At 32.5% G+C, this 20,458-nt stretch overlaps 2 protein-coding genes across 3 annotated transcripts in view; one reads left to right on the top strand and one right to left on the bottom strand.

The window, feature by feature from the left end:
• Nucleotides 1-370: 370 nt before the first annotated feature.
• LOC139502293 (enhancer of split m7 protein-like) lies at nt 371-2,197 on the bottom strand (the record flags this gene model as incomplete). The annotated part of the gene is given in 2 exon segments (XM_071291725.1): nt 371-472; nt 1,754-2,197. Coding segments are annotated over 2 exon segments (171 nt in total), but the record flags the coding sequence as incomplete, so codon positions are not given.
• An 8,457-nt stretch (nt 2,198-10,654) lies between these two features.
• The window catches only part of LOC139502292 (H(+)/Cl(-) exchange transporter 6-like), a 67,627-nt gene continuing 57,823 nt past the window's right edge, over nt 10,655-20,458 (top strand). Inside the window, exons 1-8 of one of the 2 annotated variants that reach the window (XM_071291723.1) lie at nt 10,655-10,834; nt 11,418-11,483; nt 11,915-11,983; nt 13,964-14,029; nt 15,475-15,541; nt 18,483-18,589; nt 19,149-19,275; nt 19,783-19,850. In XM_071291723.1, coding sequence (XP_071147824.1) covers nt 10,736-10,834; nt 11,418-11,483; nt 11,915-11,983; nt 13,964-14,029; nt 15,475-15,541; nt 18,483-18,589; nt 19,149-19,275; nt 19,783-19,850 — 669 coding nt within the window. In that variant the 5' untranslated portion in view covers nt 10,655-10,735. Of the gene's footprint in view, nt 10,835-11,417; nt 11,484-11,914; nt 11,984-13,963; nt 14,030-15,474; nt 15,542-18,482; nt 18,594-19,148; nt 19,276-19,782; nt 19,851-20,458 lie in introns of both variants that reach the window. The other variant, XM_071291724.1, reaches the window with a different exon arrangement.

The following is a 20,458-nucleotide window of genomic DNA, read 5'->3' as shown; positions in this document are numbered from 1 at the left end:
AAAAAAAATAGGGGAAAAGGGGTAAATGGTAAAACAGACCCAAATATATATATGAAAATCTACAAAAGGGAGTTATGTGTCTATTCCGTATCAAAATTATAAGCAGTTAAATGTAGTAGTATTTTTTGGAGAGTAAAATGTTCCCCATTATTTAAAAAAAAAAATTGGGGGAAAAGGGGTAAATGGTAAAACAGACCCAAATATATATATGAAAATCTACAAAAGGGAGTTATGTGTCTATTCCGTATCAAAATTATAAGCAGTTAAATGTAGTAGTAGCCTAAGTCTGGTATCAAAATGATTTTAGCTCTGTAGACGATAGCTCATATCACATTCTCCTTATATATAAACATTCAACAAGGATTCATACCTTATATTTATCTTTATCTAGCTGAGCTATGAGAGTTTGGAGTTGATTTAAACACTCGTTTATTCTCTCTCGTCTACGCTTCTCAATCAGAGGTTTATTCACCTGAAATGCAAAGATGTCAAACTTATAGTTCTTTTGTTTTACATTTTAACTCCATTGTGTATGTCATAGTTAATGCACATAGTAATGTATAGGAGCAGATAGAAAGGATCCTAAATGAATATGAAATTCACATACGTATGATTGTTCGTTGCTTAACGTCCAGTGGCAAATATTTCATGCATGTTCAGGACATTATTAATATTGTTAACAAATTTTATCAAAGATTAATATTTAATTTATTTAGGTCTTCAATACAAAAAGTTGAAGGACTGAAAATGGCCTATCTGGGTTTCCGTGACCAAAAAGGAAAAATTATAATTCCAATAGAACACGGAAGATTAAAGTAAAAAGTATTTGTACTTCCACGTGCGATATCATATCAAATTAAAATCTTTTTTATAAACAGTGATTCAACTATACACAGGTGTTTTGAGAAGAAAAAATGTATTAAGAAAGTTTAAATACGGAAACAATTGAAATACAATTGTGTACAATTTTTCAAATTTTTAATAAATTACACATTGGAAATTACAGAAATTTTCAATAGATCCTTAGTGTTGTAGCGTGTCTTAAATTCATCAATGTCAAAATGTTAACGGTTATACAAAGTGACATTATTGTACCTAATTACATGAATTATTTCCTTTTATGAATTAACAATCCCTTCATATAGTATTGAAAACAAAATAGGTATAGAAATATTTCTCCGGTCATTCATTTCAACTATGACAGGACAAGAACAAATTTTACATTTTTTTTTACAATTGTTACCAAAAAAAAGAGACTAATTAAAAAAAAAATTGCAAACAATAAAATACTGAACAAATTAACCACAAAAAACGGGCGAATAAAGGAAAATTTGTAAAAAAATTTAGTCAGAATTGTTTTTCGAACCGAACCCTGAACTTCTGTTACCCTTTTCGTATCCATGATATAATGGGTTGCGAGCACTGCGGACATCCGACGGATACAACTGAAATCTAGAGTTACACTTGAGGTAGTCGACTTATAGTAGGCCTTAATATGGGTGACAGTAAATGTATAGTATATATGTATGTATGTGTAGTTCAATGGCACTTAGTATTTATCACAATCAACATATTTTCACAACACTATTTAACGTAACTTGACACTTTTCATTTTTAATAAATCTTAAAATACCGAGAAATTGAAACAGAATAATATAATTTCATATACATTTTCATTTTTGTTTTTATTTATTTGAATGTTTTAATTAAAATTCATATATATGTACATTTCGTTGAATAATTAAAGACTTACTCTTTTCTTAGGTCGGTCAGGGGTCGACCCCTCTGTAATTTTACGTTTATCCTCATCAGTTGGTGCCATTAGAAATCAACACAACAAAATTAGTTTTCAGTGCAATCTTTTATTTCTCACATACGTGTACGTTTACATATATTAAAGGTAAGTAAAAGTATGTGATTAAATCCTGGCACGCGAATAATGTATTACGTGGATAATCGGGGAAAAGAAAATTTTGATATACACGACTGGGTCACGAGTCCAAATAAAATCTGACAGTTATATTGACCAATCACTGAAGGGGTCGCGTGCAAGCCCGATCCTGATATAAGAAAACAGTCGTTTCGGAAAGTGGAAAATCACGTCATTTACTAAAGATGCCCGAGGATATTCGATGAATAAGTTCTTTGACATGTTATTTCTTGGTCAAATTTATCAATATCTTATAGGAAGTTTTTTATTACATAGATCTTTCCAGATAAGGTTTTGATTTAAAGTTTGATAAAGTCAACAAGTAATTGTTATACACATAAAATAGCTATACATGTAATTTTGCTTACGGGATGTCAAAATGTAACAAAAAGATATTTGTGTAATTTCACGTCTCTGAGATTTCAATCAAGAAACTCCATTCAAACTTAAATGATAGATATATAATACGCTTTAAATTGAGTGTGGCCTAATGTTAAATATGAAATTTGGAATTGTTCCAAAAGAAACGAGATCTTTTCATCCAAATAAAAATAGTTTTTTTCAGTCTTTTCTTCTTTAGAATTGTTAGTCATTTCCTCATTTTTTTTAGATGTTTATATAACATGTCAATTATTTACGGGTGCATGTTTCATGACGTATTATGAAAATGTATATTCATAAAACTGAAATAGATATCATACCGGAAATTTTACCGTGATGTCAATACCAATATATAATTAAAAAATCATGCGAATTTACTGGTGATTTTTAAGTAGTAGGACTTCTGTAAAATAAAAATCCTTGCTATCAACACTTGCTATTTAAAAAAAAAGATTTTTTAAAGATTTCAAAATTTCAAGATAAATAAATAAAAAAGTGAACTCGTATATGTTTAAGCTTGAAGTCTCAAGTAACAGGCCCTTGGTGTCAAACGCTGACAAAAAGGAGAGTTTTTATTGAGCAAATATTAGTTTAAATAATAGTTAGATGTTTAGTTTCTTGATCTACTAAAATATTATGTCTGAAGAATTTGACAATTGACGACAGAAAGCCTGCATTTGACCCGTGTAATAATCATTAAACTGTCAAAGGGCAGATAATATGTCATATGTATATTCATATACAAAATCGTCATAATAAGAACGATATCATAAACTTTACAGCTACTTATAAGTTCATCAAGACATGACGGGTCAAGAAATTACTTCGTGAAAATGTGTGCAGTGCATACAAATCAAAAAAATACGTTGTGACATGTTATTTAGACAATGCATGTTGAAGTGATTGAAAATTTTATATTTGTTTGAAGATGTATAAATTACTTATTTTATGTTTCTAAAAACATGCAATATTCAGTCAGCCAACAGTTATATAATATGCACCATTTTTATGCATTAGCTTTTATGTTGTGCTAATCAGTTTGAGGAGAACAATTTCTTTTGTAAAAAAAAGGGGGACACATTAACATTGGAAATATAGCAGAACTGTGCATGAAGTTACCCAATATATACAGCTTGACAAATTGTGATGACATCTGTCTATTGTTAGATACTCTATATATGAAAATAACAGTCTATGACAATCGGCAATCATCGGATGAAACCGCTACCCAGATGAAGATACGGAATCAGCCGAGTTGTGACGAATGATTATAAGTGTAGTGCGTCAGAGGCGCTCTTATGACTTTACCATCATCAGTAGCGCTTTTCTGACTTTACCATCATCAGGAACACTTGAACCAGAGAAATAAATGGAAGTGAAGGACTTTATTATATATGAACTGATTTGGTTACATGAATGGATACTCCATATTCTTTAAGGTTTTTAACTTCATATTGCCAATTAGATGACTTTTGTCGTTAGGTTGATGTCACATTGAAGTTGATCCGTATTTTCTTTGAGACAGATATCATACGGTAGATGTGGAATTGAAATATTGTTACCTGGATTTATAAGACTGCTATTCTAAAACATACTTTTGATTTCGGACAATGCCATCACGTATGCAATATAACATTCTAAATGTTGGCTTTAGTCTCTGTCACGTTTGGCAAGAGAATGACACTCTCTTCATGTTCAAGAACTCTATTGACGCCTCTTTTAATGGATTGTTGCACTGGACTGTTGTCTATAGAAATAAGAAGACGTGGTACGATTGCTTGAATGAGACAACTATCCACCGGAGTTCAAATGACGTGGAGAAAAGCAATTGTAGTTCAGACTTGTTTCACCCCGGTTGAAAGAAAATCCACCCTTTACTTTCATTACCTATTATATTAGCCATGCGATATAATTTTACTTTAGAAACAATGATAAATCAACGAGTTAAGCGTCGTATAAAAGTATACTTTTTTAAGTAATAGAAACTTTCAATTGCTCAAGTTTTAAAGTGAAACTTGTAATAAAATGAACGATCGTCACTGACACTTATTCACAATGGAGAGAAGAGATTTAATATATTTTATGAAGCTTAATTTAAAATGTAGACGTAGACTCGCTGCTATCTTAATATGATATGTATATATATCTTATTATCCCTTACCATAAAAACCGCAGAAATTTCGCATTAAAACGACGGAAAGGCATTTTTCATTCTATACCCACAAAGGTATACGGCCATGAAAACTATGTACATAAGTCATACGGTATATCAGTAAATAGCCATTCTATAAATCCCATTTCTTTCATTAGAATATTAAATCTATCAGAATATATGTGAGGTGATATTTTCCCAAAAGATTAAAATTTCAGATTGGGTGAACTCGTGTCAGACATAAAACTGAAGTCCGCTTTATCTAAATTTACTTATGGGAAAAGTAAATACTAGACATTTAAGCGAGATTGTAAGTTTGAATTCTTGCCAACACAAATAGCTTACAGGCCATATATACAAAATTTATAAATCTGTTTTATGATACACAAATGGGTATGCTTTACTGAGATTTATTTTCAGAGTTCACTGCTCGGGACGACAGCTGGCCAGTTCAGATAAATATTTATATACATGACTAAAATATATACCTATGTGAAAAGTATATATTATAACAATAGGTAAAGATAAAAAAAAAAGTATTTTATAATTTGTCTTTAAATTACCAAATTTATGAAAAAGGCTGGATGATAATTGATATAAAGTTATTTGATTTTCTGTGACAATACGAAACATAGTGTACAGTATATAAAGCGTTTCTGAAAAAAAGCTAGACATTTGTGATAATTTATATAATCTGAAATGTTTTTTCAGGTAGCTAACCTGTAACCGTCTTGTTGATAATGTTGGATATTTTTTTAAATAAGAAAAAATGTTTCAACAATGACGTCAATTATTTACAACTTTGTGACACTAAATACATTTTTTTGTTGTGTATCAACTTTTTCAATAATGTAGTAAATCCAAACTTTGTTTTTTAGTGGACGACCACCTAAAAACTAAAGACTGTTGCTTATTTTATAACAAACCCGAAAATAGTATAATTCGGTAGGTCACATTCTTCATAAGGGATCAGGATTGTAGTTGTGACTTAAGCAACATATCCGATATCGTATGTGGAACGGATATTCCATAACGGTCAATCATTCGTGATGGCGTCTGTACAATTTATGAAGGTATGACTTCAACTTCACCATTTGGAACCTTGGTTTAAAAGCTTCCTTTTAAGCAGCAACCTCCTATCAAAGAAATCATGATAGGAAATACAAATCCGAGAATATCATATCAATTGGGAGATGATATGATATATATACTCCGGCTGCTGGAATATTGCTACATATATAGAAATGGAAAGTTCACAATTGTGAAGCAGTAACAAAGGAACAAAGAATTAGGGAATAAAGAAAATCTTAAATCCTGCAACGAGTTCTGCGTCGAGTAGCTAACAAGGTTATATTAAAAAAAACTCTCTGTAAAGTCACTAAAGAAACAAAGGATTGACAAACAAAAACTACTACACTGCAGAAACCAGGGAATTCATTATATGCCCGACACTAATATCGGACATATGTTTAACAAATTCTTTAAATGCCATTGTTCGACCTGCAGTTGAAGCATTTGCATCCACGGAGATATATTTTTTTTATGTAATGGGATTAATGGAATCTTTTTAAACGTATTATGATTAAACCAATTGACTAATCCTGCAAAAAGTAAATATCGACTACTTCTGTATATTTCTAGACTCATTTAGAAATGCGTAAGTGGCATAAGAAAACTGTGGTTCTAAAAATGCTATGTACATGTATATATTAGTTTTGAAACACATTGATGGTCGATGTATTCAACCATTTCTTAGCCGCTATTCAAACAGGCTATGGCCTCAAGCCAGCTTTATTACGAAGTAAAGAAGGCTGAGAAAAAGTACTGGAAACAATAAATAGAAAGTAGCAATACTTATAGACATAAGGAATGATTCTGATTTTGTATTTTTAAACTGGGAATTTAGGCCAAAGTTAATCTGCAATGGAGAGTCGTCGGTGACTGAATGGTATAAACAATAATTGGTCACCTATTGTCAACACTTGGATGTTAGTTAAAACTCCAGCCGAGGCTGGTGTTCCCCTCTCTGAACTTGCATATGCTTGTAAACGAAAAACGAGAGCAAGCAAAGTAGGTTCAGCAGCTAAACTTTATAATATGCCTTCACCAATGGGGATTCAAAGATTCCTAAATGAAAACAGAGTGCATTACGTTTCATATTAAACATCCCGGTACTGCAAAGTACAGTACGAAAGCGTATTACGGATATAGAAACATTAAATTATCATTGAACTTTTTCCCAAAGTTAAAATGTTGACATTGAAAATCTTTAAAACTCAACATTTTGACGTTTCAAATCTTGAAATTATGACTTTTAAAATCTTAAAATTTCTACTTTTTGAAGCTAAAAATTTCGACTTTTGAAAACTCAGAATTTCGACTTTGAATATAGAAAATTCGATTTATCTAAGTTCTTATTTCAAGTTAAAGTAAAAAAATTGAAATTGAAAAGGTTAAAATTTTAAACTTGAAAACAAGGTTTAATGTCAATTTTATTTTTATAACAAAGTGATGCAAAAATGGAGAAAGGATCATCACAATAAAAGATTTTAATTGCGAATGGAACACTTCAGGGTATCGAATACTGAAAAGTGACTACACGTACTGCTTAAACCCATCAAAGTTTAACAATAATTTAAATAAAACTTTGTTTTCAAACCTATAGTAAAATAAAATCAGGTATGACAAGAATGTCCCTAAGGTAATACCCACGGATTTTTGTTATGTTTGCGTCGATCATTGACCTCTTAATTTATGTAATATTGGTTAAGGTTGACTGTCCGTACATAAGAACCTCATACGAAGTCTCCCTATCGACTTAAGTTATAAAGCGTTTTAATTTTCGCATTTTTTTTCTAGTGAATTATTCATCATTATGATTACACCTGTCAAATTACAAATTAAGAATGTGGTTGTTTGTATTTTCAATAAAAAAAAAAGTGAAGTAAAGGAAAACACTTTATTCTATAAACACGACATAAGGGAGCTACCATTTGATTTTTAGGGGGGGGGGGGGGGGGGGGGCTAGGATGAAATTTGAAAAAAATAGGCAGGACAGAAGTTTGAGTAAAAAAAAAAAGCAGGATGAGACACTTGCAAAAAAAAAAGTCAGGATAAACTTTTTTTTAAAAAGGCAGGACCGAACAGAGTGAAAAATAAAAAGGCAGGACAGAGATTACAGCTAAAAAAAATAATGCAGGACAACATTTTTCATCCAAGCCCCCCCCCCCCCATAAAAATCAAATGGTAGCTCCCTAATAGATAACAAAAAAAAACACAAGTAAAAACAAAACAAGGATACATTGTAACGTATCAAAGATTGGTTGATTGGTCCAGTGGAAAATATTTCATGTTCAGGACACGAATTCAGAGGGATACGTGATCATTGAATTTTCGAAGATCCACGTTGGACTGAAACATCAACACGCATCATCATTCGTCTCAACTCGGCCGATTCCGTACCCTCATCTAGAAGGAGAGTAGCGGATTCTACCGAGGATTGCCGAATGCATGCATCATCTTACTCTATCAAAGAATTCAGTAGCCACAAATTTCTTTTTTTCAGAAGTTAATATTAGTAGATTTCTCTTCTGGATTTGTTTGTGATACTTGCTGCTTTACGTTTAGTCGTCTTGTCACATGTAAGTAGATGAACTGTTTATTTACAAACACAAAGGGTTGAACTGCTTTTCTAGTAATGTCATGATGTACTATGAGCTAGGTAGATTGCCATTATTGCACACCTGAAGATGTCGAATTTTTAAATACTGGTTTAAGCTGTTATGTACCACAAACTGTATTTTGAGAAACTGTTACTAGTAGCTGTTTTTTATATGATAATTTACTAAAATGTCCAAATAATAAGACAAATTGGTTGTATTTTAATTAAAAATGAGTTGCTTAGTATACGTTTTGGTGATATTTGGTATACTTTTTACTTGATAATTAAACAACGCCTGTTTGATTGTCTGAAGCAAGATTTGACAGCCATATGAATAATTTAGTTAAATGTACAAGTTATAGATATATGGTTCAAAACGTTTGTTTACAATATTATTTATGTAAACCTATACCAGTTATTTATAAGACATGTATTACCACAATAAGACTTAGTAGTCATGATATAGCTATAGAATTTGGACGCTATTCTGCAATTTCAAGAAGTAATAGACTATGTAGTTTTTGTAAAAATGACATTGAAGATGAGATGCATTTCATTTTATTTTAAAATGTCCTACTTATCATGGTCTCAGATCTTATTTTATAAAACCATATTATTGGAGAAAACCTTTTATAAAATTCACATCCCTAATGAAATGGGCATTTAAAAAGTCAGAATGCGAGTACATATGTTCAAACTCTTTTAGGTCATTTTTTAGTAGCAATAAACAAAAGAACTGTGTCAATTGGACATGCTCTGATACTATATATGCGCTTGAATTTTTACTTGATAAAATCTTTGTTCGCTTTGGAGATTCCGTATATCATCAAGTTATTGGAATTTCAATGGGGACTAACTGTGCACCACTTATTATTAAAATTTATAACTTACATTAACAAAGATTCATCGAAACAACATTTGATACAAAAATTTAACAATACTTTTAGATATTTGGATGATATATTGGCTCTCAATAATGATGACTTCAGTATGTATACTAAAGAAATTTATCCTGTTGAACCAACTTTAAATAAAGCTAATACTAACAATGACCACTGCTCTTTCCTCGATCTTGATATCTATATCATTAACGGGAAGCTGAATACAAAAATTTATGATAAAAGAGATGATTTTTCATTTCCTATCGTTAATTATCCATTTTTACTTTTTTAGATGGTGACGTTCCCTTGTCACCATCTTATGGTGTTTATATATCTCAAATTGTACGATTCGCTCGTGTATGTAACAACGTCAACGTATTAGATTTTAGCGAGAGAAATTTATGTATTACTGAAAAATTATAACAGCAGGGTTTTCGATATCATAAACTAGTCAAAACATTTACTGAATTTTATCATCGGTATACGGAAATAATTCGTAAATATAACTCAACATGCAGACATCTTATACGTTCAGGTATTTCACATCCAATCTTTTATGGTAATATTCTTTACAAAGCACAAACATGTCAGTATTCACCTCAAAAGCTTACAAAAACCTTTAAACAGACTTATTAAGAAGGGATATAGTTACGATACTGTTGTCAGGTCATTAAAGATTGCATATTTTAGCGTTAATATTGATTCACTTATAGGGTCTTTGCATCGGAACTAAACACACTTATTTGAAAAACAGTTGTAGCACGGATTATGTTCTTCTCATATATTTTATGATAGTATGATACTAAACCCCTAACGGGAGGGATTGTACCTGATATTTATATGATGAAGACATAATCTTTCAATCAGTTTATTTGAGGTCTGGAGCTGGCATGTCAGTTAACTGCTAGTAGTCTGATGTTATTTATGTATTATTGTCATTTTATTTATTTTCTTTTGTTACATCTTCTGACATCGGACTCGGACTTCTCTTGAACTGAATTTAAATGTGCGTATTATTATACTTTTACTTTTCTACATTGGCTAGAGGTATAGGGGGAGGGTTGAGATCTCATAAACATGTTTAACCCCGCCGCAATTTTGCGCCTGTCCCAAGTCAGGAGCCTCTGGCCTTTGTTAGTCTTGTGTGATTTTTAATTTTAGTTTCTTGTGTATAATTCGGAGTTTAGTATGACATCCATTATCACTGTACTAGTATACATATTTTTTAAGGGGCCAGCTGAAGGACACCTACGGGTGCGGGAGTTTCTCGCTACATTAAAGACCCATTGGTGGCCTTCTGCTGTTGTCTGCTCTATGGTCGGGTTGTTGTCGCTTTGACACATTCCCCATTTCCTTTCTCAATTGTATGTATAGATATATACAATTAATGAGTTCTAATAGTCTTAGAGAATTATGTAATTTGGATAAATTTATATTTCGTGCACAAAAGTTGAGATCTAACATGCTGTAATATGTTTCACACTACATTCTGCTATCTATGTATACTTTGTGTAGTTTATATGTTGTATGCCTATAGTTGTTATGACTTTGGTTAATAAAGATATAACTGAAAATATTAATCTCCAGACATTGTTAATGTCGTTTATAACTGTACAACGAAAGATAACTCTAATAATTTTAACATGTTCGGATAATTATCATTTGAATGAAGATAAAATATATCCGAAGATTATAATGTCAACAATTAACATTGTTAAGTGATTGATCGAATGGATTTTAAGTGTTGTTGTCGTGGAGACGAAGATTCACATGGGCTTGTTAATCATCCAAGTTCAAGTGATGCTGAACTTGAGAGATATGCAAATCACGTAATGTATTTGTTTATTTTTGTTAAGAAACGCCCCCTTTTGAAATGTTTACGAAGCAAATAAGTATCAAATAAGTGCATACAACATGTATGCTTTGCCGTTTGTATTTGATATTAACAAGCATGATGCTGAGTAAATACTGCTGTTGTGTTTATGTAATGTTATAGTAATGCCTGATTTACTTTAGGGGAAACCCCAAGCTGTACTTTGGTATCAAGATATGGACTTCCGTCGGCCAACAGTAAAACAATGATTAAAGTCGGGACGTGGGGACTTTTCTTTTTGTAAGACTACATTTCTGTCCCTTTCAAGCATCTTCTATTTCATTTGATAGTCTAAATTTATCGCCCTTAATCGAGATCGAATAATTTTGCAGAACTTATCTATTGTATTAATAGTAAAACGGTTCCCGTCCTTAATATGCAAGAAATATTTACCACTGAACGTTAAACAAACACAATCTATAATAGCAGAAGTCCATTACTAGACGTCTAGTAATGGACTTCTGATAATAGATATAGATATATTTTTTGTTTTATTATTGATTACAAGAAATTTCTTTGGTTTATCCAAATATTTTCAGGAGGAAAGTGGTCACGTGGTCAACAGATTCCATAATAACGGAGAACTGCCTCGAAAAGATTATGAGGTAAATTGTGTCAGATTATTTTACTGAATATTTAGGTGTTATTAGGGGGTACCATTTAATTTTTAGGGGGGGCTAGGATGAAACATTTTATCCTGCATTTTTTTTTTTTGCTGTAATCACTGTCCTGCCTTTTTTTATTTTTCACTCTATTCGGTCTTGCATTTTTTGTTAGTTTATCCTGACTTTTTATACATAAATTGACGTCCTGCATTTTCTTCTTCTGCAAACTAGTCTTTTGCCTGGGAAGACAATTTATTTGAAACATAATATATATTTTCAATATCATTACAAAAATATTTTGAATAATTTAGATTGTTCTCTTTGCCTGTTTTCCCGAAATTCCATAATCAGTTATGAAAGTGGTTAATTCAGTATCTTTAAATGTTATATGCGCAGTTTTTACCTAAAAACATTGATATCTTTATTTTTAGAGTTTGAATTATGACAAGTGTTATAATGAGCCTTTTGGGGAATACTGTGACAGTTTACATGACAGACAGGTAAGCCTTTGACTTATACATGATACATGAAATTGAAGAAAACTAATACGTTTGTTACATTGATATAAGAAGATGTAATAAGAGTGACAGTGAGCCAACTCTCAATCTAATTCACAATTTGTAAAAAATAAAGCATTATAGGTCAAAATTCGGTCTTCAAAACGGAGTCTTGGCTTACACCGAACAGCAAGCCAAAAGAGCCCCAAAAATGACTAGTATAAAACCATTCAAACAACGGTCTAATCTATATAAAAACGCAAAAACTTATGAACCACAACAACAAACGACATCCACTGAATCTCATGTTCCTGACATAAAAAGGGGGAAAATGTACGTCGGTTGCATGTATACAATACAATATAGAGATTTATAAGAACCTTAAAATACACAATCGAAGTTGTGACACTAAAACATTGGAAATTCTAAAACTGAATTACAAGTTCGTTTTATTCATTAGGAGCTAGACTTACACATACACAGAAATGAAAATGCAGTTTAAGGTGGTACCCAACAACACTTTTGCTATAATTAATTTGGCTCGTTTTATTTTCATAAAATTTTGTCAAAGTATTTACTTTGACCCTTTAACAAAAATATAAAAATTTCAAAAATTTTGAACCAACCGTTTTATCATAAAAATTACACTGTTTATATAGCAGTTTGACAAACACCAATTTTGAACACTGAGAAGCTTAATATTCCTTTTACAACACAACGTAATTAAAACGTTTAGCTGATTTTACAGAGTTTTCTCCCTGTATTGTTAGGTACCACCCTAACAAAGAATAAAATACCAAAACCATAAGTCAAATTTCACCTTTATCCCAAATTAACCTCTGATGAAAATTTCAAACGTTAAAAGATAATTTGAAAATGAGCATTTTCACTTTAATGATTTTCTGGAACATCATTTGTTAATACCAGAAAGCTGGTAAACGCTAAACCAGGGTTGAGTTCAATATCGTAGCAGCTGCTCCGTAGCTACTATCAATATTCATGTAACAACTAGTCTATAGCTACACGTTCAAAAGTCAAAATCTACGTAGTACTACGTAGATGCTACGATATTGAACGCAGCTCAGTTGAACAAAGAATATTTGAAGGGTGTATTCAGATCGAAGCACAAGATTTAAAAAAAAAAAGATAAGGAGATGTGGTATGATTGCCATTACTTCAACTACATGTATCTACAAAACATCAAAGGACAGTGGTCATTTAATGTTAAAGAAAATGGATAGCCATCAGCTATACTAATATATCAAAATATATTGATGTAAAGTAGTTACAATCAAAGATCAAGGATGGTTATAAAAATAACGGAAAGTAATACAGCCATCAGCTATATATATATTTTCATGGATAATATAATTATGTTTATCGCTATTAAAGACAATAACAATCAAAACCAAGGAGTAAACAAAGACTTATAAAACCAAAAGACATTTTCATCAACAGTTACAAATAATGAATAAGAAACAAGACGAACTCCACTAAAAACCGGGAGTGAAAACAGGTGCTCCGGAAGGGTAAGAATTTCCTGTACGGTATACGACACCCGTCGTGTTATTTCTTTGTTCAGTTCGGTAATGATGGAAGGTAATTTATTGTATGAGTTTAGAAGTAGATGTGGTTCATAAGTGGTTCTCGTTGGTTTCCCTGTTTGAATAGTTTTGATTTAGTCATGTTGGGGCCCTTTATAGCTTGCTGTTCGGTAAAGTGTAACTTGGATGGAAAGTTGTCTCATTGGCACTCATACCACATCTTCATATATCTGTACACAACCAATAATATGGGAACTGACAAAACAAGTTTAACGCCGCCGCATTATTGTGCCTGTTCCAAGCCAGGAGCTTCTGGTCTTTGTTAGTCTTTTGTTTTTTTCTTTAACTCTAGTTCATTTATATGTTTTGGAGTTTAGTATGACGTCCATTTGTCGATTTCCATTCTCAAATTTATATATTTATGTTTCTATTTCTATAGTCAGCGAGGAAAGTAGAGTTTATACAATGGACGGTCACGTTACTTGTCGGAATATTCACAGGACTTGTAAGTTTATTTTAGTGTGCATATGTTATTTGATAATTGAAAAGTCACTGCAGCAACTACATTGTATAAAACACGAAAGCCATGAAACATTAAACATGTACGTTATGTTCAAATGTTACACGTCATGGAGGCATCAAAATCGAAAGAGGCAAATTCTTGAGGATTGATTCTGAACCCAAATTATTGAGTATTTTTTATCTAAACTAGAACACACCCGTGATCTCACGGGTTCGTGACTGAATTAAAGTATATAACTATACGCAAGCCTTATTTTAGTATTAGTATTGTCATCTGATAAAGTCATGCCGATTATAAGATACAAAGTTTTCTCTGCTATCAAATCTTTCTGTTTGAACCCGTCGAACTGGAACTTATCAATTATTGGTAATATTAATTATTTAGAAAACAAAAGGTCCTGGAATGGAGTATTTTTAAATCAACAGCATTGTCCTTTATTAGTTATAAATAAAGTTGAATTCTTTGATTCACTGTAATTGAAAACTGTACCTATACGCCTTATTTTTAGTCACAGATTTTTAGTATTCGTATCGTTATCTTAGAAAGTCTTACTGATTAAAATACTACAATAGGTAACAATTTGACAATTTAGTAGTGTCAACCCTGTGATTATGACCCGTGTATATATCATATTAATCCTGACTACACCGTTTGGTGGTGCGCCTGTTAGATGCGGAACGTACAGATAAGGTAATAGGTAACAGGTGAATATACTATTGGTATCGGTATCGGACTCAACCCGGAACTTCTTAATTATTGGCAATATTAATAACGTGGAAAACAAAAGGGCCTGGAGTGGTGTAATTTTTAATCTACACCTTTGTACTATATTAGTTATATATAAAGTTGAATTCTTTGATTCGTCGTTTTTACGTGATGACGGCTGACAAATTGGACCTTGTAATTTTAGTATTATAGATACTTATTTTATGTTTAAATGTCATAAATCGATTAAGAACACAAGTATAGGTAGCAAAAAAACTATATAGACTCGCATGAACCCCAAAAGGAGCGAGATCGGGGTTTTCGGTCAGAAATCTTTACTCGGTACTCGGAGAAAAAAATTATTCTTGAAACACCAAATCATGTATTTCTGAGTCTGAGTACCATAATCGGTACCGAAATGATTATAGGTACGTCGACAGGGTTAGCGTCTCCTGCTATGCATGTATCTCCCGAATATCATAAAAAGTAGTACTACTCGTTAAACAACCCCTGTTGTTATGCTCATGGTAAATTAACTATCGGCAATCCTCGGGTGAATCCGCTAATCTCCGTCTATTAGATGAAGTTACGGAATCAGCCGAGTTATGCCCTTGGTAAATACTAAGATTTACTGTAACCGAAAATGTATACGTAGTACACATATTTTTGTTCCTAAATAAAAACATATATTTCTATATAACTCATAATATTTATTATTTTAGGTTGCATTATTTATTGATTATGTTGTAAAACTGTTGACCAAGTGGAAATACAACTCCGTAGAAAGCTGTATCCTTTTACATAAATCTGTAATGTATAGACTTTGGAGTACAATACAAACAAAAATCTTACTATTACATCAGCATACACGATGTATACCGTTTATTTGTATGTTCACCTTTCTCTGTTTTAATTCATAAAAATAAAGATCAGGAACGGATTCCGCCGGGGGCAAAGCGGGCATGCCTCCTCAAAATCAGAAAAATATCACCTTTTTATTAGCTCACCTGGCCCGAAGGTCCAAGTGAGCTTTTCCCATCACTTGGCGTCCGTCGTCCGTCGTCGTTAACTTTTACAAAAATCTTCTCCTCTGAAACTACTGGGCCAAATTTAACCAAACTTGGCCACAATCATCATTGGGGTATCTTGTTTAAAAAATGTGTGGCGTGATTCGGCCAATCAACCAAGATGGCCGCCATGGCTAAAAATAGAACATAGGGGTAAAATGCATTTTTTTGCTTATAACTCAAAAACAAAAGCATTTAGAGCAAATCTGACATGGGTTAAAATTGTTTATCAGGTCAAGATCTTTCTGCCCTCAAATTTGCAGATAAATCCGACAACCCGTTGTTGGGTTGCTGCCCCTGAATTGGTAATTTTAGGGATTTTTTGCTGTTTTTGGTTATTATTATCTTGAATATTATTATAGGTAGAAATAAACTGTAAACAGCAATTATGTTCAGCAAAGTTAGATTTACAAATAAGTCAACATGACAAAAATGGTCAGTTGACCCCTTTAGGAGTTATTGACCTTTATAGTCAATTTTTAACCATTTTTCGTAAATCTTAGAAATCATTTTCACAAATCTTCTCCTCTGAAACTACTGGGCCAAATTAATCCAAACTTGGCCACAATCATCTTTGGGGTATCTAGTTTAAAAATGTGTGGCGTGACCCGGCCAACAAACCAAGATGGCCGCCATGGCTAAAAACTTGGCCACAATCATCTTTGGGGTATTTAATTGATAAAAAATGTGTCCGGTGACCCGGCCATCTAACCAAAATGGCTGCCACGGCTAAATATAGAACATAGGGGTAAAATGCAGTTTTTGGCTTATAACTCAAAAACCGAAGCATTTAGAGAAAATCTGACAGGGTTAAATTGTCTTTCAGGTCAAGATCTATCTGCCCTGATATTTTCACATGGATCGGACAACCCGTTGTTAGGTTTTCTCATCACTAGAGCTTTTCTCATCACTTGGCGCCCGTCGTTCGTCGTCCGTCGTCGTCTGTCGTCCGTCGTCCGTCGTCCGTCGTCGTTAACTTTTACAAAAATCTTCTCCTCTGAAACTACTGGGCCAAATTTAACCAAACTTGGCCACAATCACCATTGGGGTATCTAGTTTAAAAATTTGGACGATGGCCCGGCCAACCAACCAAGATGGCCGCCATGGCTAAAAATAGAACATAGGGGTAAAATGCAGTTTTTGGCATATAACTCAAAAACCAAAGCATTTAGAGCAAATCTGACGGGTAAAATTGTTCATCAGGTCAAGATTTATCTGTCCTGAAATTTTCAGATGAATCGGACAACGCGTTGTTAGGTTGCTGCCCCTGAATTGGTAATTTTAAGGAAATTTTGCTGTTTTTGGTTATTATCTTGAATATTATTATAGATAGAGATAAACTGTGAACAGCAATAATGTTCAGAAAAGTAAGATCTACAAATAAGTCAACATGACCAAAATGGTCAGTTGACCACTTTAGGAGTTATTGCCCTTTATAGTCAATTTTTAACCATTTTTCGTAAATCATAGTAATCTTTTAGAAAAATCTTCTCCTCTGAAACTACTGGGCCAAATTTAACTTGGCCATAATCATCATTGGGGTATCTAGTTAAAAAAAATGTGTCCGGTAACTCGGACAACAAACCAAGATGGCCACCATGGCTAAAAATAGAACATGGGGGTAAAATGCAGTTTTTGGCTTAAAACTCAAAAACCAAAGCATTAAGAGCAAATCTGACAGGAAGTAAAATTGTTTATCAGGTCACGATCTATCTGCCCTAGAATTTTCAGATGAATCGGATAATCGGTTGTTAGGTTGCTGCCCCTGAATTGGTAATTTTGTAGATCTTACTTTTCTGTTTTTTTGTTATCTTGAATATTATTATAGATAGAGATAAACCGTAAACAGCAATAATGTACAGCAAAGTAAGAACTAAAAATAAGTCACTATAACCAAAATAGTCAATTGACCCCCTAAGGAGTTATTGCCCTTCATAGTCAATTTTTAACAATTTTCTTAAAATTTGAAGATTTTCAATAACATGTTCCACAGAAAGTACTGTTATAGATAGAGATAATTGTAAGCAGCAAGAATGTTTAGTAAAGTAAGATCTACAAACACATCACCATCACCAAAACACAATTTTGTCATGAATCCATCTGTGTCCATTGTTTAATATTCACATAGACCAAGGTGAGCGACACAGGCTCTTTAGAGCCTCTAGTTTGTTATTATATTGAATTTTATTATAGATAGAGATAAACTGTAAACAGCAATAATGTTCAGCCAAACAAGATCTACAAATAAGTTTTCCTGACCAAAATAGTCAATTGACCCCCTAAGGTGTTATATAGTAAATTTTTAGCATTTTTCATAAATTTTTGTAAATTTTTAGAAAATATTTTCCACTGTAATACTGGGCCAAGTTCATTATAGATAGAGATAATTGTAGCAACAAGAATGTTCAGTAAAGTAAGATCTACAAACACATCACCATCACCAAAACACAATTATGTCATGAATGTATCTGTGTCCATTGTTTAATGTGCACATATACCAAGGTGAGCGACACAGGCTCTTGAGAGCCTCTAGTTTGTATACTAAACGTAAAAAAATGCTTGCCTCTAACCGCTCGATGAACGTATACACACGCCTCTACCTTCAAATCCCGAACGCACACCTTAATAAAATATTACAAGCAATATTTTCCTTAGATACACAGCTATATACAAATGTATGGATGATGGATGTCTGGTTGTTTCCTTTCTTTGGTTACTTTTGTTTAATGTTGGATTTTGCATAATTGCCTCTTCATTAGTTATTATTGAGGTGAGTGCACACTAGTTTCATTTCACTCATTTATTTACACATGCAAATGTCTCGTAATGGTAGTGTCTGGGTCACCAGTAAAGATTGAGAAAGTATTATGGACTTGCAAAGTTCCATGTATATCTCCTTTTTACAGATCATGGATCCTAAATATACAGTTGTAAAATTAAAAAAAAAAAAAAGATATCCATTTGCATCTTATATCGTGTTTTTGTTGCAAGATGGGCCACTTTGGTTTGTTTTTTACTGAGGTTTTATCAGATACCACATGTAGTAGTTACAGCAAATACCTTGAGTGTGTAGGTAAAGGTAATATTTTTTCGTTAGCTAGGTTTCTGGCTGAAATTCATTATTGGAACCCTTTAAGAGTAGACTAGTCCGACAGATAGCTAATCTATCTGTCTGTATGACTAGACTACTACGAAAGGAGGAGGGTAGTAAATCTTACCTACAAATTATTTCACGGTTCAGCTAGCAAGCAAGTTATTATCTTTAATTTACTTACACACTCAAGAGAATTTGCTGTAAATGATTCTGTACATTTCTAAATGTTTTCTAGCCAGTTGCTGCTGGTTCGGGAATACCAGAAATCAAATGTTATTTAAACGGTGTAAAGATTCCAAATGTTGGCAGACTTAGAACTTTGGTTGCTAAAGCGATTGGTGTACTGTTTAGTGTGGCTGGGGGTAAGTTAAACTCAAGGTCAAAATCCTGATAACAGTAAAATAACTTATACTAATTTTACCCCAAAAAAGGCGAGCATCAAATTTAGTATATACTGGATCGTCTAGAATAGGCAACACTGCGCAGATAAGGAAACGTATAAAATTCTGAAAATTTCCTCAACGATATTGATATAAGATATTAATGAATGTATACGATCTTATGAAACATTCACATTTGGTTTACCCGGGCCTTTTATATCTTACTTTGCGGTATTGGTTTTGCTCATTGTTGAGTGTGTGGTGTCGTTGTATATATCATATGTTTTCAAACTAAAGTTGTCTCGTTGAAAATCAAACCATAATATCTCTCTACATATTTTATATTGTGAACCGACACAATTGGTTCGTTTTGTGAACAATATTGCAGTAATATTATTATAATTCCATATTTGTATTTGTTCATCTGCAATATACAAAATATGATCAATACTGATGGTTCACGTATTTATTTCAACTTTGTATTGACAGGGTTATTTGTTGGAAAAGAAGGTCCTATGATTCACAGTGGTGCTATAATTGGTGCTGGAGTACCACAGGTAAATTCTTAAGTATACTGTTTTAGCATGAACATTATACGAATATCGGAAACAAATATAAAAAAGAAGATGTGGTATGATTGCCAATGAGACCACTCTCCACAAGAGACCAAAATGACACAGATATTAACAACTATAGGTCACCGTACGGCCTTTATCAATGAACAAAGCCCAAACCGCATAGTCATCTATAAAAGGCCCCGAAAAAACAATTTTGATTACGAATCAAAATTAAAACAAAATACAATTTAACATCATAATACAGTTTTATTACAGGATAACTTGTTAAACAAGTGACAATACAACGCAAAGAGTTGAAAAACAGCGCGTAAACCAATCACTAAAACTTCAAAATGAGTGCCAAAGTATAAAAGCGGACAGGAAGTTTACTTTCCGTAATCAATCCTTAATACAAATGAAAAAACACTGGAGGTTAGTTCTTTGTTTGTTTATTGGTTGCCATTTGTTGCAGTTATTTAAAGGGAAATAAAAAAAAAAGTAAAAGTGATGCATAGAACAAAACAATGCAAAAAGCGTTCAAAAAATTAAGAACTATGATTTGAAACCATCTACTCATTTTGAATCTAATTTAAATATCTTATTGCTTT

This window comes from Mytilus edulis, chromosome 13 (genome assembly GCF_963676685.1).
Source record: "Mytilus edulis chromosome 13, xbMytEdul2.2, whole genome shotgun sequence".
NCBI lineage: Eukaryota > Metazoa > Mollusca > Bivalvia > Mytilida > Mytilidae > Mytilus > Mytilus edulis.
This window is presented reverse-complemented; position numbering and strand designations above follow the sequence as displayed.